The sequence below is a fragment of the Artibeus jamaicensis genome, unplaced genomic scaffold (genome assembly GCF_021234435.1).
Source record: "Artibeus jamaicensis isolate MK-2021 breed Jamaican fruit bat unplaced genomic scaffold, CSHL_Jam_final contig_585, whole genome shotgun sequence".
Taxonomy (NCBI): domain Eukaryota; kingdom Metazoa; phylum Chordata; class Mammalia; order Chiroptera; family Phyllostomidae; genus Artibeus; species Artibeus jamaicensis.
In genome coordinates, this window is record NW_026521894.1 from 9284700 (window position 1) to 9311400 (window position 26701).

A 26701-nucleotide genomic window follows, 5' to 3' on the forward strand; every position below is an offset into this window, starting at 1 on the left:
CATTTATATTACAACTTTGCAGATAATCTTTCATGATTATATCTCTCTATCTCCATTAGAATGTGTGTGTTTGTATGTATAGCGAGGGTTCATTGCTTCTCAGTTCGAAGGTGTTCCATTGAGTGGTGTGGTTTCTTTGCATCTTTGTAGATATCTTGACTGGGGAACATATTCTTAGATTTAAATTCTCTCAGTATTACATGTCTATTAGTTCCTCCATCATCTAGCTTCCAGTGTTGCAGATGTGGAAAACAATCCTTTTAAAAAGTTTTTTAGTTACTTGTTTTTTTTTTCAACTTAAAAGATTTTCTTCTTTAAGCCTAATTTTTATCTCTGTATTTCAGGAGTTTAATCAGATGCACCTGGTGTGTGTGTGTGTGTGTGTGTGTGTGTGTGTGTGTGTGTGTTCTTCCCAATCCTGGCTGGAACGTGTGCCCTTTCCACCAGTAGAGTCAGGATTTTCTACACTACAGGAGAAATTATCTCCATTTGTTTACCTATAGTTCTTTCTCCAGTGCTTCCTTTTCCTCATTGTAGATTACACTGTTTTTAGAGATTGTAGTTTTTCATGAATTGTCCTGCTAAATCTATGTGGTCAACAGAAAGATCATAGACAAACATCTGTAATACAAGGGAATAGCTGCTGTTTTATACGAAAGGGACATGGCGTGCTTTGCTATTTGAAAGGAGGGAGTAACTGTACTTTACTGATGCTTTATCTTTTAGATGTAGTATTTTTGGAGACAAGTATTCCACAATACTCAGTGTTTGGCTTCATCTCCATTGTGCTATGTTTCTCACTATTAAAATTTATAGCCTATGTATATTTTAAAACATACCTTAGCATATTTTTAAAATAGTCAAACTGTAAACTTAAGTATTACAAATATTTTCATGCTGAAGCACTTGTTATGCTTCTAATAATATCTATTCCTTTGAGTATTCAAGAATTGATGTTAAATATGTTAGACATTTTCCCCTATCACTACGCTTAGCAAGTTCTGTGATTATAGTTACCTATTATGTATTATACACTTGAAAGTTATTAAGAGAGTAGATCGTAAATGTTCTCACCATAAAATAGAGGTGGTAATTATGTGATGTGATGAAGGTGTTAGCTAACACTGTGGTGATAATCATTTTGCAATATATGAGTATCAAATTAACACATTTTACATCTTAAAGTTACACAGTGTGATATTTTAATTATACCTCTATAAAGGTGGAAATATAATTGCTTTTCTAAAAAAACATCTCCTTAAATATTAAAATCTCTTTACAGTTTGGACTTGAGATATAGTTATATTGCTTAGATATTAGGTTGAGGAAGCCTAAGTAATTAATCGAAAAAAATAATTATGGAGTATCTGTAGTTCACAGAAATGAGTGGTTAATAGGTATTCAGCTGCTTAGTTGAAGTTTAAGCAACTTGAAGGTACAGCTCTTGCTTTGGTATTTTAGCACGTTAGTGGAGACTGATGCCCTTCCTGGGTGATAAGTATGGTCTCTGGACATAAAGACTCTGATTTCCCGTGTTTATTAATAGGTCTTCCCTTAGAAGATCCTGTACCCTCCTTAGAACTATATCTTTGGTGCTGTAACTCTCTCTATTCACTTAGTTCTCAACTAAGTCAATGTCTGCCTTTCCAAGTATAGAGGTCTGATATGTTTTAAATAATTTTAGCTTTCCAATAATGTTACAGATTCAGCAAAAAAGTTAGTATTTCTGTTTCTTTACTTTGCCATCACACCCCTCAATGGTTCTATTCTGTCTTCTACCCTCACTCCTCCACTAAAATGGCTCTGTCAAAGGTCTGTGGAGTTCTGACAAATCCAACTTACAGTTTTTGTCCTTATCTTGGTCTGGCTGTGGCATTTGATAACTGTTGACTGCCCTTTGTAACTCCTTTCTGTTGACTGCCGTGGTACATTAATTTATTCAATATCCAGCCAATATTTATTGAATATCTACTAACTGTCAGGCAGAATGCTAAGCATCAAGATAAAACAATGAGCAAGACATGCATTTTTCACCTCATGCAGATGCTTTACTCAAGATGTTGTATTAGACAGACTTGACTTTGAGACATGTCTCTGCCACCTATAGTGTGAATTTAGGCAAATTTCTTAACATTTCTCTGTAAAATGAGGATGATTAAACATATCTACTTGATAGGAGTTTCTTAAACTATTTATACTATTAAATAAAGTAATTTGTGAAAAATTGAGCACATTGCTTGGTAATTGCTTTTCCATTCTTACTGGGACTGCCTCGTTCAGTCTATTAAAGACACTGCAACATTTCTCAGGCTGCAGTCTTTGATTTTTGTCATGGCAGCCTTAAGTCCATCTTCTACATTCTGATTAATTAACAACTCATCTCCCCACCCCTGCACCCCAGTTGTTATCTGCTTGCCTTGACCTGACCATGCTGGGATCATTTATTTCTAATTTAGTGTACTTTTTCTCTTAATTTCAGCTTTTATCGAATTTCATGCTGGGCTCTTGCACCTTCCTGGTTCATCCAAATTCCATAACTGTGCATCTGCTACTGTGCCTGTTCTGTCCCTCTTTGCCATTTAAACAACTCCTTTTTCTTTAAGTTTCCCTTCAAACATATTTCCCTGAGGAAAGAGTCAGACATTCTTTTTTCCATACCTCCTGTATGACTCCGACATTGTTTTAGCCCAATTACACTGTAATTTAATTATCTGCAGAGGTCCATGTGAGAAAAGAATGTGCTTAGCTGTCTTGGCATCCTTAGATGTGGTACAATTGTAGCTTTAAAAACTTGATTATAGTTATTCAACAAATAATGTTTGGTTTCTGTGAATGAAGTCTTAGTTTCCTAGGTATGCAGACATAAATGGGATAATGTCTTTGTCCTCAAGAGCAAGTACACAGCATGAAGTCAGATGGATAGCAGTCAAGATTCATGTCATGAATGACCAGACTTTCATTAACAGTTGAAAGATATCAGCATTTAGGCCATTCATTTTTTTTCAGAGGTAAATTAACAATAACTTAAAATTCTGACTTCTAACATACTCATTAATGAAAGTTTGTTTCTTGAGGAAATGTATTCTTATAGACCTGAATGTCAAGCTGTCATGATCTCTTAAAATAGAGAGGATGAGCACTGTCTACATGTTTCAAGTGATTTACTGCAAGTAGGGGGTTGCATTAGTCGTAGGTGGAACTTTGGAGTCAGAACTGCACCCGACTGAGCTGAAGTACTTTCTCTGTGCTTTCTACATTCTGAGATAAAGTATCAATGGAAGTCTTGGCTCTAGATTCACAGCATATTTGTGAAAGTTAAAGTGATTTTTCCATAGTTTTAATTTTTCAAACTCTTAAGAGTTCTTTTTTTTTTCTGATTTTGTACAGTTTAACAATCGTGAGAACAAAAAATTTTTATTAGGTAATTTGAATATTATGGTTTATGTAGAATTACCATGTATAGCATTTGAGAATATTCGAAATAATTTAGTTTTTCATTATTGGCACAAGTCACTTTTGCATCCTACTGGGTGTTAGCGTCATTATTTGAGAACTACAATCCTTATACCTTAAAGTACAGAAATAGTTTTCAAAGCAGCAAGGATTTCTATTTTGTAGGGTGTGGCTGCTCACTCACACAGTAGCTTTTTATTGCCTCTGGTAAATTTACTTGTTAGTTTTTGGAAGATTCTTTGAAATTTTTACATTGGAAATAGAACATAAGCATATAAGCTTACTGTATTTTATTTATACCTGTACTCTTTACTCAGTAACTGTGAGGACATTTTTAATGCTATGAAAAATGCAAGTTTGAAGAAATTCTATTTTTCTGTTCTGTGAATTAAAGACCCTAAGTCCTGTCCTTTTAAGATCAACTCTCAGAAGTGTGGAAGTAGTCCATGGAATGTTTTCAGTGACACATGGGATTTTATAGGTCAGCAAATGCAGTCAGGTTATAAGAAACTTTACTCTGAACTTAGTTTTTGATTAGAATGTTATAGTTAAAAGTTTTAATAGTGACAAAGAACATTGTCTTTGAAGGAACATAAATTTAATTTGTATATATTGGAAATTTTCAGTTACAGGGAAGGTGAGGTAAGGATTTGGCATAGGGAGAAATTTTACTGAAGGAATTTTCAGACAGACAGTAATCAAATCAAAAGAGAGTGGTTTTATAAGCCAAGAGAGAAGAGAGATTTAGAAGGAAGAGATGATCAGTCGAATCAAATGAAAGGATAAACAACAAACAAGGTTAACTAAGATAAGGACAAAACAGTATGTACTGGTTTAATTAGTCATAAAAGCAGTTTCAGCGGATCAGTTGGAGCAGGAGCCAAATTGCAGTGAGTGTCGTCTATCTTGTTTTCTTTCACACTAGCGAACTAGGCAGACGAATGATTTTATTACTAGTTCTGGCTGGTATTGCTCTTAGTGGATGCAGCATATGTTGAAGGACGATCTCGTAACGTGACCATGTGAGTGGTGACTGATATTTTTATCTTAAAAGGTGACTTTCTCAGCTTGCTTTGAGCATCAAATGTGTGAAACTAAAATTAATGTGAAATGCTTCTTAATAAAAGGACTCTTTTTCACTTAGATTTTTGCTTTGTTCATTTCACATTGATTTTAAGAACTTCTTTGTCAATCTGGCCTTTTAACTTGGCTACCAGTGTGTTTAGACTCTCCAGTAAGGTATCAAAGAATGTTTGATGTTTTTTCACTCTATTTTGTTATAATTATATTACTATAAGGCAGAGTTCTTTTTCACCACAGCATGTAGGAGTGAGTATGAACTTAGAAGTTTAACAAAAACCTTTAACTCTATCTGGTCAGATTACTACTCCACTCTTGGCTATTTTTACTTTTTTTAGGTGAAAGAATGCAAAGCATTCCAGTTTTGCCATTTTCAGTTCCTTGTTTTGTCTCCCCCTGATGGGTCTAGCTGACCTACAGAACTTCCCCTGAGATTCCTGACTTTAGTCCTTCTGTTTACCCTAGACGACCTGAGGCATCGCTCGTATACCATAGCTTGCCTTTCTGGTTGATACTTTCCACTTAACAAATGGATTTTGATAAGTAAGATGGTAATATTGGATGGACATAATATAGAAACCTTATAGCTGTCTCTATAAAAATCTTTTAACAATGAGCAAAATCATTAAGGAAAACATATTATTTGTGCTAATGGAGTAGGGCAATGAAAAGAAAGGTTAGATTAGCAGCGTTTAAAAAGTTGTTGCTCCAGAGGTTGGGAGAGGGAGAAGTAAACAGATGAAATGTAGAGCATTTTTAGGGCAGTGAAACTACTAGGATGGTGGGAACACGCCTTTATACACTTTTCAAAACCCAAGGAGTACAGCACCAAGAGTGAACCCTACTGTAAACTGTAGACTTTGGGTCATAATGTTCTGTCTGCGTCAGTTCATTGGTTGTAACAAATGTACTGCTGTAGTGCCTTGTGTTGATGGTGGGGTGTGGGGCTTGTACGTGCAAGGGGTCTGGGGTATATAGAAAATATTTTTATATTCTTCCTGCTCAATTCTTTCTGCTGTGAATCTAAAATTGCTCTAAAAATAAAGTCTGTTTACAAACAAACAAACAAATGAGTTTATGCTCATTAACATCCTAGAACTATTCAGAAGATGAAATTTACTTTCTCTGATTCAAAATGAATGAATTAAACTATTTGGGAAATTTGCGGACCTCTCATGTTTCACCCACTAGCTACCTCATTTGATAAATATTTAAAAACTGTAAATTCAAGTATTTATATTATTCTTCACTAATAGTTGCTTCCTATTTACCTCTAGGTTTGAAGTTTGAGGAAATTCAAGAAAGATTTGGTGAGGAATTCTTTAATATATGCTTTGATGAGAATGAGAGAGTCCTTCGAGCTGTGGGTGGCACGTTGCAGGACTTTTTTAATGGCTTTGATGCTTTGTTGGAACACATTAGAACTTCTTTTGGAAAACAGGCCACTCTGGAGTCACCATCATTCCTATGCAAAGAGCTTCCTGAAGGTACTCTTATGCTCCACTACTTCCACCCTAACCCTACTGTGGGCTTTGCGATGCTGGGTATGATTAAGGCTGCAGGAAAGAAGATCTATGGGCTGGACGTGGAAGTGGAACAGGTTGCAAGCGAGAAATTGTGCTCTGATGGCTCAAACCCAGGCAACTGTAGCTGTCTTACTTTCCTCATCAAAGAATGTGACAATACTCACATCACGAAGAACCTTCCACAAGGAACCTCCCAAGTTCCCGAGGATCTCCGAATTAGCATCAACACCTTCTGCAGAGCCTTCCCTTTCCACTTGATGTTTGACCCCCACATGTCAGTCCTTCAGCTGGGGGAAGGCCTGAGGAAGCAGTTCCGATGCGACACTCACAAAGTGCTCAAGTTTGAGGACTGCTTTGAGATTGTGTCTCCAAAGGTGAATGCCACCTTCGAAAGGGTCCTGCTGCGACTGTCTACCCCATTTGTGATTAGAACCAAGCCTGAAGCTTCTGGCACGGAAAATAAAGACAAGGTAAGTGGCTATGAACTTTATATCAGTGATGGAAACTAGAAGATTGCATGATTATTTCAGTAAATTACATGCTGGCTATACTTGTAATTATTTAGGCAAAAAAGCTTAAACTGCCATTTAGAAAATTACTGGTCCCTGGATGTATATAATAAGATTTGGCCCTATTCCCAGCCATTTTGCATAGTGTTTGCATATTCATTAATTTATTTCAGAATATGAAAAGAAGACATTTATTAATACTAGCCATAGTAATTACAAAAATGATGGGACTCATTAAAATCTGATACTGTAAACCCATGAATATTTTCAGTGATGGAAGTCAAACTCTGAGAGAAATGGGAAGACTGGTTACAACACTGTGGGACGTGCTTGCCTTGTCCTTACATAAATGTAGGTCAAGAGCTAGCTAGACTTTGAGTAGGTTCTGTTTTAAATTTCGTAATGTAGGAACATCTGGTTTACATTATAGTTTTGTCCTGATATACAGAATAAGATGTTTTCTAAAAGTTGGAAATGAAGTAACTATCTCAGGAGTTCTAATTAAATTTTAGTCCATGTACTTTTAGAACATGTTTACTCCTTAAGAGAATATAGCGCACACTAGGAATCTTTACTGTGGATTTGTTTGAAACCCTTCTGGGAAAATCTGGGTTATAAATTATGAATAAATAATGGGAAGAACAGAAATACATCTTAACATAGTTGAGTTTTAACCAACGTATTTCCTCAGGTGAATATTTTTCAGAAAATGTCAACCATAAAATAAATAATAAAATGTACAGAAAAAATCAGCCATGACTATTTAAAATCTGGTAATATACTTTCAGTGATTAAGAGGGAAAATAATGTTATACGAGAGATTCTTTTCAGTATTTTGTATCAGGATAAATAAAGTTCTCTCAGGCTTGTTTTCAAGCATTTTGGGAAAGCTGTTGGTTCTCGGAAATGCATAGGTTGCTCTGGGCCGATGGAGGGAAGCGTTGCAGAAGCAACTGGGAGCTCGGTGAATGAATAGTCTCCACGTATTCCGAGTGCCTGCAGTTATAAAGGAAATGAGGAAAATAGCCTCCTGAAGGCAGAGGCAAAGATATTTGGGGGGATTTTTTTATCAGCATTAGTTTCATCATTGACTCATTTTAATAATCTTGAAATTCAGCAAAAAAATTGTAAACAAATAATCTGAGAAAGATGAAGGGATGACATTTATTCATGACTGAATCAGGTGGTTTAGGGATAATCATTCAGTAGTGTTTTCATTATATAAGTTTAGTGATTTGAAAACATCCAAGGAAAAGCCTGAAGATTACATTTTGGTACACATTAGGATATATTAGTCTGAATGAACTTCATTATTTCCATTTTATTACGCATGATGTTATAATATTTTTTACATGTGATATATATATATATATATATATATATATATATATATATATATACTCAATAAATGCTACCCATTTTGAAGTGTTTTAAACTGAAGGAAAGTTATTAAATATGTGTTTTTGTCCATATTTGTAGTTGTGTTAAAACTGGAATTCTTCTATCTTTGTAACATAGGGAATGTTAGTTCTGTCGTACAGAAGTACAATTTTTGGCTAGGAGGATTTACAGCATCTCTGCCCTTTAGAATTAAAGTTAACATTTTAAAAAATGTGCCTGGAGTAGAATCTATTATTATCGATGTTAACTGTTTTATATTTTTGGTAGATTTGAGATATATTAATTCAGTTTAAAGTTACTGCTTCAGATCTCCCCCCTCCATATTTCATCTGGCTATATTTCTACTTAATTTGTACACCAGTGTAAGAAATAGACCTAATGAAATGATGACTCAAATGTCAAGGCCCCCTGCCAGTTCCAATAATAAGGGACTGTGCTCATTGAGAAGATGCAATTATAATTTAAACATGTCGGTGGCAGTTTAAAAATAAAGCAATAGGCAGGGTTTTTAGTTAGGATAAGGATGACAGTCTTGTCATCTTATGTTACGTTTCCGCTCGTTTACTTGGGTTTACCAGACTGGGGTGTATAGTTGGCCCAAATGGAAACCATAGTCAATAAAGTTGTGGAATGGAGTGAGTTTTAACTAGATGTATACCACTTTTGAATTATTATGTTGCTAAATTCTAAATTTGTAGTTTCTTAAAACATGGAAAGAAGAAAGAAAATCAGGGTTAAGAATTATGCTTCTGTTGATAAATTTGATCTTGATATTCATTATTTTCCCCATAATAGCTGTTCCTGTTAATAATTTTACATTGTCTGATGCTTTTAATTTGATAAGAAAGTGCTATTTTTAAATAAATTAGGATATTTATTTCTTAGTAGAACAGTGAAGGCTTTCATAATAATTTAACTGTTTGGGCCATTCATTTAATACCTATGAACCACTGCCCCTGCCGTCAAAACAAAAACAAAAACAAACCAGCAAAAACAAGAGCTAATCATGCAGCTGAATGACAGTAAATCAGGAGCAAAATGAACTATAATCTTTTTGCTAAACCATGATCCTTGTTTTGTGTTGTGAGTCAGTGGGTGACTATGTGGCTAGAGGTGGGTCATGCTTCTGAACACTTTGATGAGCTACTGATGAAATAGAAAACCATAATCCTAGTTTTAAAGAGTTATAAAGACATAAGAGTTGGTTACCAAGCAGCAAGAATGCCAGTGACAGGCATCTGATGCAGTAATCATGGCCAGAATTTAATTCAACAGAATTTTGAGGTCAGAAAGAACTGTCCCAGATGGCTTGACAAAGCTTCAATTCCCATTTTGTCGTTGTTCCCTCTACATCTTCTCTTAAGTGATCATCTATGCCTTACATATTCTTCTCTCTCAATTTTCTATTTTTCCTCTATGGCATTCCTATATTTTTGACTTTTTAAAATAGATTTTATTTATTTATTTATAGAGGGGAAGGGAGAGAGAAAGAGAGGGAGAGAAACATCAGTGTGAACGAGAAACATTGATCAGTTGCCACTCATAACTCACCCCATCTGGTGACAGAACCTACAACTCAGGCATATGCCCCGACCAGACTTGAAATGGAGACATTCTGCTTTGTGGGACAAAATGCCCAAACAACTGAGGGGCAGGACGTTTTTGTCTTTCTTTAAGCTCAATTCCTTTCTAAATCATCTTCCCTTATCAGATGTCAAGCATGAAATATGAATAAATTAGTTTATTATTTAAAAAGAACAGATTCAGCATGGGGAATTAAGATATAAATGGGCATCCACGTTAATTTGTGCTGTGTTATTTCTCAGGTTGTTCTAATCCAATATTATTCTGAGAATTTGGAAGTGTATCACACAGATCTATGGAGGCATTGTGGCAAGTTTAGGAGGAAATTTGTTGCAGTCCAATATGCAGTTTAGGTGTCAACATTTGGTCATGTAAAGCTAACTCGTTGACATAGATCCCAGAGCATGTTTTGTACGTAAGGGACCACGTTTGTAGTGGGGCTATTAGAAATCAGAGGAATGGCTCCGAGCTGCCTTCTCTGCAGTGTGAGGTCGTGATGCGTGGGGTGAGTGGCAACAGCCTGGGAGGGAGGTACCTCTGACAACAATGATTTTAGTAAGTCCCTGTAATCTCTGAGCCTCAAATTTATTCATTTGGAAATTAAGGAAACTAGACAACTAATTAATATTTTTACTCCTTTATAAGTCATCATTAACAATATAGAAATTTATGTGAGTTCAGTTGATCATGAAGCTTTCTGTCGTCCCTATAATTCAATGAATTCAGATGCATTTTTAAAAGAGGCAGAGAGGAATCTGACTTTTCAACTAAAGAGGGCTCATTCTATTGTGAAGACTAAGTTAAAATAATTCTCTGGCAGCTTATGCTGTCAAAGAACTCAGACAGTCATTTGTGAGGATTAAATGACATACTCCATGTAAAATTCTTATTAAATCTTTGGCCTCTTGGTTGTGTTAAATAAGTGTTCATTATTATTACGTCTACCACTATTATTGTTATTGTTCCTTTCTACTTGTAACATTTCTTCTATTCATTTTCCTCATCATTACTTCCCTTCTAGAAAGAAGTACTGAGGGAGAGTTAGCAGATTTAATAATTTTAGAGAAATAACAATTATATCTAACATCTTCACAAAATGTGACTGAAGCCTTGCTTCTTGTCTTTTTAATAAAGACTGGAAGACCCCTTGTCACTTCTTCCGTTGGAACTCTGTCTGGATCTGCTTTTCGTGTAGACTGTCATTGTTTTAAAATTCTTAGTGTCCTTTCCAGATTCACTGAAGTTTGGAACCGAGTTTTCATTACCCGTGGCTACTATTGTGTTTTTTGTTCACTTGCTACAGCACTTTGCTGTGCCCATGGCTTCTAAAATGAAATGGACTTCTCAGCTCAGGCACAACCTGAAGCAGCAATGGATTTTGACAAACAATGAATAACATGAACTGTTTTGACTTTTTTTTTCTTAGTAGCAGTGCTTCAAAGGACTTTAATAACATTGTGGAAGGAATCCAGCATTTGAAGTACGTCATTCGTATGAGCAGTGGCGTTGTTACTCATCTTCACTTTAGTTCTCAGGTTTGGACCCAAGGAAAAGCATCACTACACATTTCTTTTTCAATCCCCAGAAATATCCTCATATTTGTCTTATTATTTAGAAACTGTGAAAAAATGCTGCGAAATAATTTTCAAAGAGTAAAGGAAGAATTAACCTCTGATCTCTGTGGTCAGTTATTTTCAAAATGCTTTTTTATCTTTTCCAGACACATGGCCAGGTTTTTTGACATGATGATTGAAAAGCTTATTAATTTTACCATTCCATAATGACACTTTTGAAAGGGTAGTTTCATCTGGTTGTCACAAGTACATTATTTGACTTGACTTTAATTTAATTTGGGAAAATGTGAGCTTTCTTTCTCTTTTTAGACCATAATATCCTATTAGAAAATTTCAAGTAGTGGATAATATTTTAGTGATGGACAAAATAACATTAGAGCTTTCTCTATCAATTAACATTATAGAATATAGATATAACTTCATGAAAAACTCTCTGGAATTTTCTTTGCTCTTACAATTATAAATGAGATCTTTAATATTAATTTTGTGTTGCTTATTTTTCTCTAAACTGATCCCTGACCATAAACTGCCTTTTAAAGTAAGTTAGACAAGGTGCAACTCTGATGCAGATATTACTGGGGTTCCTTCTGGCTCTCTCTTGATTTTTTTATGGCTACAATGTTAGCATTTCTGTATAGTGCTGTGTTACTATATCGTTACTGTAGTCCGTAGAGCCGGAGGAAATGGTAGATGATTATATAGTGAGTTACGTACTTCTTACAGTGATCCTCATGCTGGAGGTGCACATTTGGCAATGACTTTATTTCCAGTATTGCATCCCTAAATTTACAAATGTGGTAGCTTCTACTGGATTTTAGACGTTATTTCGTTATAGTGTTGTACATTCTCATGGGGGTAGAAATTAGGCCTTTAGTTTAAAATTATTTAGAATCTTCCTAATTATTTCTTACTAACTTAGAATAATTTTGTTTTAGCTGGTAACTTAAGTATCAATAAATTAAAAGCCGAAGAGCTGCTTTGGATGCATTGTCTACCTCACCATTTTCAATGATGTTCTCTTTATTCATGAACATTTTTGTGACTATTCAGTGACATAATTCTTAGTAAGTGTACATAATTGCACAACTATCACAAAAATACAATTTTAGAACACTTTATTATGCCCATTTGCAGTTAATCCCCACTTTTATTCCCAGTCCTGGGCAACCACTGGGTTACTTTCATCTATATAGATTTGCTTCTTTAAGACATTTCCTACAAATGTAATCATACAAACATGTAGTCTTTTTCTGGCCTGGCATTATGTTTTTGAGGTTTGTCATGTTGTTTCATGTATGAGCACTTCGCTCATTTTTAGTACTTAACAATATTCCATTGCATAGATGCATCACTATTATTTTCCTCATTCATCAGTTGATGACATGAGATTTTTTCAGATTTTGGCTTCTATGAGTATGGTGCAGTGACCATTTGCATACAAGAGTTTGTGTTGAATACATTTCCATTTCTCTTGGGTAGATTACTAGGACAGGAAGTGCTGTGTCCTATGGTAAGTATATGTTTAATTTTTTTATTTGTCTCTTTTATTATATTTTTCCATTAACATTTATCCCCATTATACCTTCTTCCACCTCCACCCACCCCCTCCCCTTGCCACAGTCACCACCCTGTTGTCCATGTCCATGAGTCCATTTTGTTTTTTGCTCCATTCTTCCACCGGGTTCCCCACCCCTTGCCAGAGCCGTCATCCTGCTCTATCTACGAGTCTGTCTCTGTTTTGCTGGTTAGTTTAGTTTCTTCATTAGATTCCACACCTGAGTGAAATCATATGGTATTTATTTTTCCCTGACTGTATTATTTCACTTAACACAATATTCTCCACATCCATCTATGCTGTCGCAAAGGGTAAAATTTCCTTTTTTTTTTATGGCAGAGTAGTATTCTATGATGTAAATGTACCACAGCTTTTTTATCTACTCATCTCCTGATGGGCATATGGGCTGCTTCCATATCTTGGTAATTGTAAAGAATGCTGCAATGAACATGGGGTGCTTATGTTCTTTCGAATGAGTGTTTCGGGTTTTTTGGGCTGTTTTCCCAGAAGTGGCAGTTTCATGTTTAATTTTTTGAGGTACCTCCTTCCTGCTTTCCATGGTGGCTGCACCAGTCTGCATTCCCACCAACAGTGCACTAGGGTTCCCACTTCCTCACATCCTCACCAGCACTTGTTTGTTGATTTATTGATGATAGCCATTCTGGCAGGTGTGAGGTGATAGCTCATGGAGGTTTAAAGTTTTTTGTGTATCTGTCAGCCCTCTGTATGTCTGTTTTAAAGAAGTGTCTATTCAAGTCTTTTGCTCACTTTTTAATTGGATTGTTATCAAAACAACATGGTACTGGCATAAAAACAGACACATAGATCAATGAAACAAAATGAATGCCCAGAAATAAACCCATGCCTTTATAGTCAATATTTGACCGAGGAAGCAAGCACATACAATGGGCTAAAGATAGTTTATTCAATAAATAGTATTGGGAAAATTGGACAGACATGCAGAAAAGTGAACCCAGATACCACACACCAGAAATTCAAAATGGATTAAAGACTTAAATGTGAGATCCTAAACCATAAATATCCTAGAAGGAAAGATAGGCAGTAAAATCTCAGACATTGCTTGTAGCAATGTTTTTTCTGATATACCTCCTCAGGCAAGGGAAACAAAAGAAAAATGAACAAATAAGACAACATCAAACTAAAAACTTTTTGCATAGCAAATGAAACCATCAGCAAAATACAAAGATAACCCAGTGAATGGGAGAACATATTTGCTGATACATCTGATAAGGCATTAATATTCCAAATTTAAAAAGAAGTTATAAAATTCAACACCCAAAAAGCAAACAATCCAGTTAAATTGTTTAATTTTTAAAAGAAGTTGCCACAGTATTTAACAAAGAATCTATAACATTTGACCAGCAATATATGAGGGTTCAAGTTTCTTCACATCCTCACCAGTACTAGGTATCGTCACCATTTTTTATCATAACTGTCCTCATGGTTGCAAAGTGGTGTTACATCTTGGATTTTAATTTACATTTCCTGGATATCTAATGATTTGAAGCATCTTTTTTTTGTGCTTAATAGCCATTGGCATAGGTTTTCTGGTTAAATATTCTAGTCAGATGCTTGCCCATATTTACTTGTGTTGTTTGTCTTCCTACTATTGAACTACACTTTTAAAAATATACATTCTGGATATTACATTAACTTCAAAAGGTACTGTATTTGGAAGAACAATTTTATTTTGATGGTACCAATATTTTCTTTTATGGATTATATTTTTGGTATGATATCTAACAAATCAAGACTACATCGATTTTCTCCTTTATTTTCTTATAGAAGTTTTACAATTTTAGTTTTTAGATTTAGGTCTGCAATCCATTTTGAAACATATTTTCTGTATGCCATGAAGAACTAAGTTTTTATTGTTTTTTTCCATATAAACATACAATTGTCTCAGCACATGTTGTTGAGAAAATAAGCTTGCAAAATCAACTTTGTCAGAAATCAATAGGTCTATATTCTATATTTTTTCTCTAGCTTTTCTATTCTTTTTGGTTTTAAAAATATCTAGCTTTTTGCTGACAGTACAATATTTTGATTACTGTATAAAAGTTAGGCTTTGTAATTGGGTATTTTAAATTCTCTAAGTTTGTTCTTTCTCAAAATTTTTTTTAGCTATTGTAGGTTCTTTACATTTCCACATACATTTTAGGATCCATTTGTCAAGTTCTAAAAAACTTCCAGAATTTCAATAGGTATTGCACTAAATATATAGATTAATTTAGAAAGAATAGCTATCTTAACAATAATGAGTTACTCATTCCATGTTCATTCTCGAATCATTAAATCTTTAATTTTTGTCAAAAATTATCTACAGTTTCAGTGGACAGACATTGATTGCACTTTTTTGTTAAATTTACTTTTATTCTTTATTGGTGATATTGTGAATAGAATGTTAAAAATGTATTTTATTAATATGTAAGAATAAAAATTACTTTTTATATATTCTTGAGTCCTATGACTTTGCTAAAATCAAATTAGAATAGCTTAATATTATAGAATAGGCAGAAATACATTTTCTGTATAGATACTTTAGGACTTTTTCCTTACATGGTCATGTAATCTAAGAGTAGAGATGGTTTTCTTCTTTTATAATCTCCCCTGCTTTCCTCCCTCCTTCCCTTTTCTTTTGTTCCTTTTGTGGTATTATTTCCCCATTATAAACCCAATGATATGCAATAATAGTTGTAATAATTACATGTATAATATATAATTGCAATTATATTATATATATGGGTTTTAAAAGTGAATTAGGAAAAGAAAGAACAATATATTTAAGTGTATGCATATATTCTTGTATTTAGCCACATATTTACCATTATCAGTGCTTTTTATTTCTTCCCATATATTCATGTATTTCTTTCATCCTGAAGGAGTTCCTTTAGTATGCCTTGTACAGTACATATACTAGTACAAAGTTCTATTACTCTGTTCATCTGGGAAGCTTTTTATTTCACCTTCATTTTTGATAGTTTTTCTGTATATGGAATTTTTGGTTGACAGTATTTTTCCTCCAGCAATTTGAATATATCATTTTCTGTCTTTGGCCTCTGTTGTTTACAATGAGAATTTAGTTGTTAATTGCACAATTATTTCTCTCTATTTTTATGAAGGACATAGGACATGTTGATGTAATAGAGTGACTGGTATTGGGTTGGAGAAATTGATGGGGCAGAGAATACCTCACTGAAAAGAAGTGGCATGTGATAGTTTTAAAAGGACTGTATAAGCCCATGCATTTCTCTCGTATCTTGGTACTGATAGGGTTCCTAAAGTGGTTACTCTGTTATACTATGTGATGTGTCCTTGCTCATCAGTTTAATTTCTTTTTTTCTTCCTTTAAAAAATGGAACTATATCTTTTTGTAGCTACTACAGATTTTAATCATATATTTTTCAATCTTATGTATTCCTTTTAAGTTTTTGTCATAAAATAATGTATACTTTATACAAACTTGGGAAAATGCAGAATATTAAGGAAAAATACCATCTTTTTATCATTAGTAACATTGAAATATCTACTGTGTACTTATTTTTACTTTTTCCTACAATTCTTATTAGTTGTATGATTATAGATAATTGAATTTTTAAAGATCTCTGTTTTTCTAATAAAGTAATATGTTCCAATTTAGTCTTTACCATTTTTAAAGATTTATTGTAGTAGTGAATGTAGCTATTTTTTGTGTAATATTTTTTCTCAATTACTCAAGTAATATTGATTACTCAATTAAAGTCCAACATATTTTAGCACATCTAGTACTCCCACTTTTGTTACTTCCTATGTAGTAGTTTTGTATAATCTTCAATTTACTCTCCTGTAAAATAATATTTGTGGAAAAACTGTTCAGAAACGTCTGATGTAAGTCTCGCCTTTATCAAGCAATACTGTTTATATATTTCAGTATTTCCTTCTTTTATGCTCAACTTTATGTTTTGTATTCAGAGGTTAGGTTGAAATGACAGATGTATTTCTGGGTATATTTTTTTCTGTGTGGCCATATGGTAACCCAGCAGTTGTAGCTGAACCACAAGGCCCAGTTATACCTTTAGATTTCCTTTTTCCTTTTTTTTTCCCCTCTGAGCAACAACTGAAGTCTAGGGCCCTATCAGGCTCTTCAAGAATGTTAGAAAAACACTGACACGTAAGTGTAGTTATAACAACAGTGCAAGATGCATAATCTAAGAGAATATACAGCAATTATATCTTAGCAACTATAACCCTATATTCATAGGAAAACTCCAGATTATTACTGCTGCTCTGACTTCAGTATGTTGGGAAGATAGTTTAGGTGATCATAGCAAGTGCCTCTGACTTCGGGAGGTGTATTCAGGACAGAAAATGATATCAGAAGCATCTCAACATATCAGTGGATTTTTTTTAAATCAAATCATGTTTTTATTCTTCAAAGATTCTGAGATTTGGTATTTGGGTTCCAGAATTCAGGTGACAACTTAATTCTCACTTGCTGTAGCAACTTTTAAATAATGATTTAAGGTTTCCTTTTTGGAGCGTGTTTTGTGATAGTGTCTATCATGATGTTGATAGTAACAATTTGCTTCACGTGGGTTTTGGTTTGGCATATTCCCTGAATGGGCACAGTAGTGTTGAGAGGCAGGCAGCACTGTGCCTGATTAAGAACATAGTCTGTGGAGCAGAACTTCCCAAGTTCAGAGTCTCTGTGTCATTTAGTAACTGAATGACTTTGAGCAATTTAACTTTTTAAAACTTGTTTTTCTTGCTAAACTCATGGCCTGTGGGCCACTCTTTTCCTCTATCATTTTTTTTGGCACAAATAACTGAGCATATTTCTCGAATACATTTCTAACTTCTTTCAGCTTTACCACCAAATTTCTCTAACATTGTGTACTGTTTTCCTTATCTTTAATCTTTAGTTTTGATTGGGTCCTAATTCCTTTGTTAAATTTTAATATCATTAATTATTTTAAAATATCTTAATATGTATTTTTAAATATATTTTATTGATTATGCTATTACAGTTCCATTTTCTTATCCCCTTTATACTCCTCTGCCCTGCACTTCTCTACCAACATTTCCCCCACCCCCTTAGTTCACATCCATGGGTCATACATATAAGTTCTTTGGCTTCTCCATTTCCTATACTATTCTTAACTTCCCCCTGTCTATTTCATACATTTATACTTCTTATTCCCTGTATCTTTTTCCCCATTCTAACCCCTCCCCATCCCTGCCGATAACCCTCCATGTGATCTCTATTTCTGCAAATCTGTTCCTGTTCTAGTTTGCTTAGTTTCTTTTAGTTTTTGTTTTTGTTTAGGTTCAGTTGTTGATAGTTGTGAGTTTGCTTTCATTTTACTGTTCATATTTTTGATCATCTTATTTTTCTTAGATAAATCTCTTTAACATTTCCTATAATAAGGGCTTGGTGATAGTGAACTCCTTTAACTTGACCTTATCAGGGAAGCACTTTATCTGGCCTCCCATTCCAAATGATAGATTTGTTGAATGGAGTAATAGGGTCAATAATAGATTTATAAAGGAGCAGATTTGGTTTGGCATTGAAAGGAACTTTCCAACTATCAGAGATAGGAAAAATTGAGAAAGTTGCCTTTTGAGATAATGAGCTTACACAACATTTGGAGTTCAGAAGTTATCGAATGACAACCTTTTAGAGATATTTTATTGAAAACCCATAGAGGGAATCCAAAATATCTTCAAAAGTAAATAATGTGGTTACATGATTTTTATAATGCTATTTTCAGGGACTAAGAGTAGAACTCATATTATAGATTTTTTATGCTATACTATTTTGTTTTTATAGAGGATATGGTTCTATCTAAACAAACTAATGATTTTGTGGAATAGAGGTTTGTAAAAGCTTTCATTCTATGTAGCAGTTCTTCTTCTTAGTGTATGATGTCCTTCAAAATTCAAGTCAGTAAAGTATTTTTGAAATGTCATCTATATTTCGGTTTTCCAAGTTTACCAGCCAATTTTCACTCCACAAAATTCAATGAGAAATAAATTTCTGTGATCTATTATGCATAGTTAAACATAGTAAAAGCTGTCTTTAAAGCATTTACAATTTATAGGAGTGCTTTATAAGAAAGAGATTTATTTATGCATCTCAGCATTTATGAAATTGGACCTTCAGGAAATCCCGAAATTATAAACAAGTCATTAACATATGAGTCTTTAACAGGTTTTATTCAGGCTTACTTAGTAATAGAGAATGTAAAGCCAGTGTTCACCATTCTAGAATATAGGTAGTTAAAGACTCTAACCTCGCATTAGATCTGTTTTTACCAGATTTGAAAAATGTGATCTAGAACCCTTGGTCATGTTCAACAGTATTCTCTTACTTCGTGAGGGAGTTGAGTTTGCCACACTTTATTTTTCTGAAAAGAATCAAAGTATTTATGTTTGAATCACTTAATGGTTTTGTTTGTTTTCGCTTTTCCCTTAACTGAAGACAGTGTGTGTTCATGAAGGTTCAGGGAAGTCAATACCTATTTTAATGACCCTTGGATAGAACTGGAGAGCATTAATGCTAAGTGAAATAAGCTAGGTGGTGAGAGACAAATACCATATGATCTCACCTTTAACTGGAACATAATAAGAGAAAAAAGCAAACAAAATATAACCAGAGACATTGAAATTAAGAACAATCTAACAATAGCCAGAGGGGAGGGGGGAGAGGACCGTGGGGAGAAGGGTTTTCAGGAACTACTATAAAGGACACATGGACAAAGCCAAGGGGGAGGGTGGAAGCAAGGGAGGGAGGTGGGTTTGGCTGGGGTGGGTGGGGGGATTGGTGGGGAGAAAATGCAGACAACTGTAATTGAACAACCATAAAGTAATTAAAAAAACCCCCACCAAACTAAAACCTATCTTAATGCAAGAAAAAGCAAAGGAAGAAGGTAGACCTCCAACTCATTGAAGGAGAGGTCAAAAACTCTATTACTTGTCAGTACAGACTTATTTGTGATGTTGTTAATGGTTAATATTGAGAATGATTTGATAATATGTACAACTCCTTAAAAGGATTGAGATGTCAATTTCACATGCCTTAAAATTATGAATGAATGACTGACTCTCTGTTGATCATTCAACACTAGCCTAGGAATCCTTCCTTCCATTTTAGGAAAAGGCGGAGGAAATCTCTCTACCTGCCTTTGTGTATGTGGAAAACTTATACTATAATCTATAGTTCTTTGCATTTCCATATTTTCTAATTGGGATGTTATTGTAAATGCAATAAAAAAGTATAGCTTTAGTACTAGATTATAATTAATGAGTTGGAAAGAAATTCTTCTAAATATTTTGCATTGAAAAGATACTGTACTACTCTGATGCACTCCTAGGTAGGTTATAAAATCTAACCTTAATTTTTGCGAGACTAATTATGACAACTTATTTTCAGTGGTTTAATTACCATTCTACTCTGCTTTGTGGTTTTAGGGACTTTTTCCATGCTACAAGTTGTTTATTCTGTGAAATAATATATATATTACTTTATACATAATACTTACATTATATATAAATTTGAAAGGATATAAAGTTTTATAAAGTTAGAGTCCTTGCTTATTCCTCACTAATTTACAGAAATAATTTCTAATAAATTATTTACAAGTTCTGTTTTCAGTTTCTCTATAATTCTTTTGATTTTATAAGACTGTATTTCATGGATTTGACATTTCAGTCAAGTCTGTTTTTCCATTTGTAACTAGACATTTTTTTAAACTATTGTTATATTGTGTCAAGAATACTTAACATAAGACCTGGCCTCTAACAGAGTTTTTAAGTATACAATACAATATCACTAATGATGGACACAATATAATGCAGTGATTCTCTAGAACTTGCTCTTCTTGCATTACTGAAAACTTTATTCCTATACGTAGTACTATTTCAACTGGAATCCACACCACTAAATTATAGAAGAGGTTGAGTAATTTGGTCTTTACATGAGAAAAAAGACTCATTTTCTGTCTGTGATAAGGATCATTAGGCACTATGTAAATGTGTTTGATTTTCTTAAAGATCATTATTTTGGAAACTTTACATATAGTTTGGTTTCCTTAGCTCTACCTAAACATTTTTTTGAAGAGAACCACTTTCTACAGTGTGACTCTAAGTGTTGCCAATATTCAATTTTCATGGTTGCTTCTTACTGCTATCACATAGCAATTTAAAGTAATTTAATTTAAAAAATGTGTTTGAGATTATTTCTAAAGTCTAAATATAGATTATATGTACATCTGCTTTGTTTCCTGTAACTGCTAATTTAATAACTCCAAGGGGAAGGAATGATTAAGTGGGTCTGGTATGAAATGTTTTTTACGGTCTGGACAAAGGTCTGATCTCATGTTTCCTGAAGGAGGAAAAATATTCTCATAAATTTCTAGATGCTTTTGTTATGTGCACAAAAATTGATTTCAGTACTTTATTATTTTCTTATTTGTGCCCTCAGTAATTCTTGACTTGTTGTACCTAAATTTATATTTATTTTTACCTATCATATTATTATTATGGGTGTGAGAATTATCTGGCTTAACTTTTAATTATATTCCCTTCACTCCCTACCCTATTCAGATATTGCTATCATGAAAATTTATAGTTTATTTCAAGACTAAATTTATTTCATTTGAGGTACTCCATTTCCCAATTTTGTTGTCACCTGTCATTATTTATATTTAATCTTTGGATTGGCTTTTTTGTTTTGGCAGTCTGGAATAACTGACACTAGTTTTAGCATATTGTTAAGTTTCACTATATATATATATATATATATATATATATATTTTTAAAGAGTGTTGTCATTTTTTTAAAGATTTTATTTATTTACTTACAGAGGGGAAGGAGAGAGGGAGAGAAACATCAATGTATGGTTGCCTTTCGTGGGTCCCCTGCTGGAAACTGGCCTGCAGGGAAGCAGTCTGCAACCCAGGCATGTGCCCTGACTGGGAATCGAACTGCGATCCTTTGATTCGCAGGCCCATACTCTATCCACTGAGCTACACCAGCCAGGGCAGTTTCACATTTTTCAAAGCACACTATATGACTGGGAAGAAGCCTTCTAGTGTTCATAGCATGGGTTGTAAAGGCTGTTGATCAGACCAATCATTAACTTATTCGCACACTATTATGTATTACACCGTAGAAGATGTTTTTCTTTAATTTAGTATAAAATATCAAAAATCATTCACCTTTTCAAAAATTAGAGTAGAATTTATTAGCATCTACTTACTTATCCCATTTATTTTCTCACTAGAATTAATCAAAACATTTAAAAATACATCCTTATTAAACATAAATTGAGGCCCAGAATTCCTGACACCGTTTACCTTTTCAGACTTGAGGATAATTTAAAACAGGTTTCATACCTCTTAGTATAGAATTGACTGGCAGGTGGAGAGCTCTTCTACCAGTGACATTACAGATGGAAAACGTGTTTTGTACAGCAGTTTTGTGAAGGATTAGTAACGTTAATGGAAGTTCAAAAGTAACATGAACTTCTTTAAAGTTGGTGGCCTCCAATTTTTGGTAAGTACTTAGAATATTTTTTTAAAAAATGATCTTAGGGACTAGAACTTGTAGAAACTTTCTCATGATTTCAATGAACTTGGGGAAGATTATAAATGTCTGATAGGCTATGTAACAGTTTCTTACTATCCTTTCAGAAATAATGATTATGAAGTCAACAATGATATGTACTTACAGAGTATTTAATGCCAGGCCTCCTTCTAAACATTTTATATGTATTATCTCATTTAATTCTTATAAAAACCCTGTGAGGTAAGTAGTGTTACTAAGAACCACTTTATAAAAAGAAACTGAAATACAAAGACAGTAAGAAAACTTTTCCAAGGTTCTACAACTAGCCTGTGCCAAATGTAATATTTGAACTCAAATAGTAAGACTCTAGAGCCTCTGCTACAATATATGCCTGATATAAAAGTCATTAGTATATTCTGCTGAAAGACTATCAAACAGTGTATTCTTTTTTAGTGTTTACTGCAAAAAAAAAAAAGACTTATAGGTCCTGCATAACATGCTTATTCTTACAGAGGCTGAGATGAACTTGGGAAATAAGATATAAATATATGTAAAGTCATAATTCAGAAGATATAAAGAAGTTTGCCATTGACTTAATGTCAGTCTGAGCTTATAATGCTTTTTCTTCAAGATAAGCTAAATTTCTTTTAAATGTCACATTTTAGGAAATTCTTTTGATTGTCCCATGGTATAATTAAAAATGATGACAAAGCATGCTATTGGCAGTTGTATTTTTTCAATAATTTGAAGAAAGCTATGTGAGCTAATTCTGGAAAGTTGAAATAATTTAAGTTTCTTATTTGTTATGAAATCATAGAAAATTCTAAAATTATCTTGATTACTTCATATACTATTCTTAAAGTTTTAAGTCTCCTTCTTGTTTTCCTCAATAGAGTTTTGATGTATTATTACTGTCCCCATTTCATATTTATATATTTTTTAAAAACCAAAACATAGCCCTGGCTGGTGTAGCTCAGTGGATTGAGCTTGGGCCTGCAAACCAGACAATCGAGGTTCGATTCCTAGTCAGGGCACATGCCTGGATTGCAGGCCGGTTCCCTGCAGGCCAATTCCCAGCAGGGGATGCGCAAAGGGCAACCATACATTGATATTTCTCTCCCTTTCTCCTTCCCTTCCCCTCTAAAGATAAATAAATAAATTAAAAAAAATCAAAACATAAAAAGATGTTGACTTTTATTGATCTTTATGTCATTTCTTTAAAGTTCCATAATATTTCATTAATATTACCTCTTTGGAATGTCTGATTGACAATGGTGTGTTTATGGAGATGTGACTCTGGCCTTCAAAAGAATTTCTGGGAATTCCTCTGAGCTAGTCACATGCATGACTCAGCATCTACATCTTGTTTTTTTCCCTTAATTTTCAATCAGATATATCAAATTTCCTTCATTTTTCTACCCCCAACATTTAACCATTGAACTCAGGAAATGTTTGCTGAGGAAGTGGTTAAATGATTTTGTACTTCATTTTGTTTTGTTGTTAAGGTCAAAGTCTGAGATATATGTGATAGCATTTTGTAAATTACTATTTCATTGTGAGGTATTACTAGCTATAAAAAGTTAATTACTTCATTAATTAGGGGTCATATTTAAACTTTCTCTGTTAATGTGAAATAACTTAATTGCTTACCCAGTACTTCTGTGTCATTACGATTTGTCTGGCATAAAATAAAAAGGACTGCAAATAAAATCCTAACAAAGTTATTTTCTGATAATGGGTTCTCATTTTTTATTATTCAACTACAATCATTGCTCATAACATAAGTACTTTAGTCCTATTATAGTTCTCCTTTATTTTCTAGCATTTTTCCACAACGGGTGTTTCAGATTTTGACTTCAAGTCCTTAGTCACCTCCATTTCCCTTCTTTCTTTGCCACTGCTGCCTGTATCTGTTCAGATCATAGTTCAGTTCAAGACCATGTGTTGAACACATTTCATTATATGGATCTAGAGAGTACCCATATGAATGTGGGACACTTCAGCCCTCAAGGAATTTCTTATTACTCACCATTCATATTTTGTGTGTTTTTTTGCTTGTTTGCTTTTAGCTACTGTTTATTAAGTGCTCAGTATGAGCATGACCTTAGACTAAACACTTTATATATACAGTGTTTATATAAACACTGTATCATTCCAACAGTCAAATAAGGTCAAATTACTAGTGCTGTTTTATGATTATTAATAATAATAATTATTATTTCTTACCAGAGGCCATTGTTTCATTAGGGAGAGAGGAAGAGAGAGATGGAAATATCTATTCGAGAGAAGCATTGATTAGTCGCCTCCTGCATGTGCCTGGATCAGGGACCAAATGCAACCCAGGCATGTGCCTGGACCAAGAGTGAAACCTACAACCTTTTGGTTACAGGACAATGATCTAACTGAGCCACCCTGACCAGGGCACTAGTCCTATCTTATAGATAAGAAAATTGAGACATAAGTCTTGTTTTGTGTGAATATCAAAGATATTGACTAACTGATTCTTTGTGAAGGAATCGGAGAAGGAGATTAGGAATAGAAGAAGGAAAACAGATATAAAATTGTTTTGTGGGATCATCAAAGAGTGAACAACTGGTTCTTTGTAGAGGAACTGGAGGAGGGCATTGAGAATAGGAGGATTACATGATCATATTGGTCAAGGAAGAACTCTAAAATTTTTATTTAAAGCATATTCTTAATAAAAAAGAAGCTATTTTTCACCAGAAGTGTTTTAGTCATCTTTGAAGCCTTTTTTTGGATTATGTTTTGTCTTGAGGATCACATTTCTGGCAAGGCTCCCTGGGAATATGAGGGAAGGACATCTCAGAATGTTCCAGTTGGCTGGAAATGTGGAAACATCTGATGGATTATTCTGGTTGGGTCCAGTAGGAGCAGAAATCATGCTTCAAGTTCTGGTCTTAGAGCATTTCAGGATGTGGGAAATTGAGTTCTGTGAACATGGAAATAATGATGAGAAAGCCATAAACAAGATTTAAAAATAGGTGACCATGCCCTGGTTCTTGTTTTTCCCATGGTGTCACGTGACCACATTGCCTTGCACATGGACTGAGGTGGAGCATAAAACAGTGGACCTTATGACCTGATAGTTTTACTGGCCTTAGAACATATTACATATATTGCATCAAGTATATAATATGTGAAAAGAAAGATTCAGGACTAGGCTCATCATAGGATTCTAAATATGATAAAAATTTCAGAGAAAGCAGAAGTTTCATTGCTTTTCCTTACTAGAATTTTATTGCTTTCAGTAGTTAAAGGAGCACTGAGGTGCCGTTACTTGAGAATAATTGCAATACGGATAGTCTGAATGAGGGCAGGCAATTCATGAAACAGATTTTTAGAAAAATAAATATAATTTTTTTACAGTCAGCTTTATTCAGTATTGTGAAAGAAACTGCAACTTAATTATTCCTACTAGCTTGAACTGCTAACAAAGTGTTAATGAGAAATAGCTTACAGAACTTGGTTTAAAGGCATGTGATATTATATGATCTAAATCGCAAACATTTGGCAATATTTAAACCATTAAACATGGTTCAGCATCTTTTAATAAATTAAGATGGTCCTGAAATAGGAATCTTATTTATACTTTTAATGAAGGTTAATAAATTTACCTCACACTGATATATTTACTTCACTCACACTGATATATTGTAAACTTCCAATTGGTGGAATGTGATTTTATGATTTTTTTTATTTATTTATAGTCAAAAAAATAAAGCAAATAATCTGCATTTATGCATGCTGATTAATTCACTTCCAGACTAATTCTGGGTTCATCTGTCTTGTGTCTGTGTGTCTCCTCTAGTCTTGGAGGACAAGCTGACCTATTCTAAAGTTACCTGTTGAAAGATCATGAAAACAGCTGTTTGCAAATCTAAATCATCTCTTTTTGAGACTAGGAATTGTTAGTTTTTAATCTCCTGCACACCTGACACAATTTTCAGAGACTGAGTCATCTAGTTGCCCTCCAGTGGACAGGCTACTTTGTCAGTAGGTCCTGAAGTAAATGCCATAATCTAGATGTGGTCTGGCCAGGTAGGAACCAGATTTCCATTAATGCAAGATGCTGTATTATTTTTTTAAGAAAATATGCTTGGGGGTCATGTTGAATTGGTAGTCAATTACCATGCCCAGATCATTTTGAAGTAAACTTAAAAAAAATTCTTTAAGTATATTGTTATTTATTTATTTATTTATTTATTTATTTTTAGAGAGAAGGGAGAGGAGGGAGAATGAGAGGGAGAGAAACATCAATGTGTTATTGCCTCTCGAATGCCCCCTACTGGGCACCTGGCCTGCAACTGAGGCATGTGCCCTGACTGGGAATGGAACCAGCAACCCTTTGTTTTGCAGGCTGGCACTCACTCCACTGAGCCATACCAGCTAGGGCTGAAGTAAGCTGTTTAAAATCAGTTCTTCTATTTGCTT

General features: G+C 34.0%; 1 protein-coding gene across 1 annotated transcript in view; it reads left to right on the forward strand.

Annotated features, from left to right (window-relative positions):
• Positions 1 to 26701, forward strand: part of GUCY1A2 (guanylate cyclase 1 soluble subunit alpha 2) — a 307345-nt gene that overhangs the window by 71968 nt on the left and 208676 nt on the right. The window contains exon 4 of the mRNA XM_037153653.2: positions 5811 to 6529. Coding sequence (XP_037009548.2) covers positions 5811 to 6529 — 719 coding nt within the window. The remainder of the gene's footprint in view (positions 1 to 5810; positions 6530 to 26701) is intronic.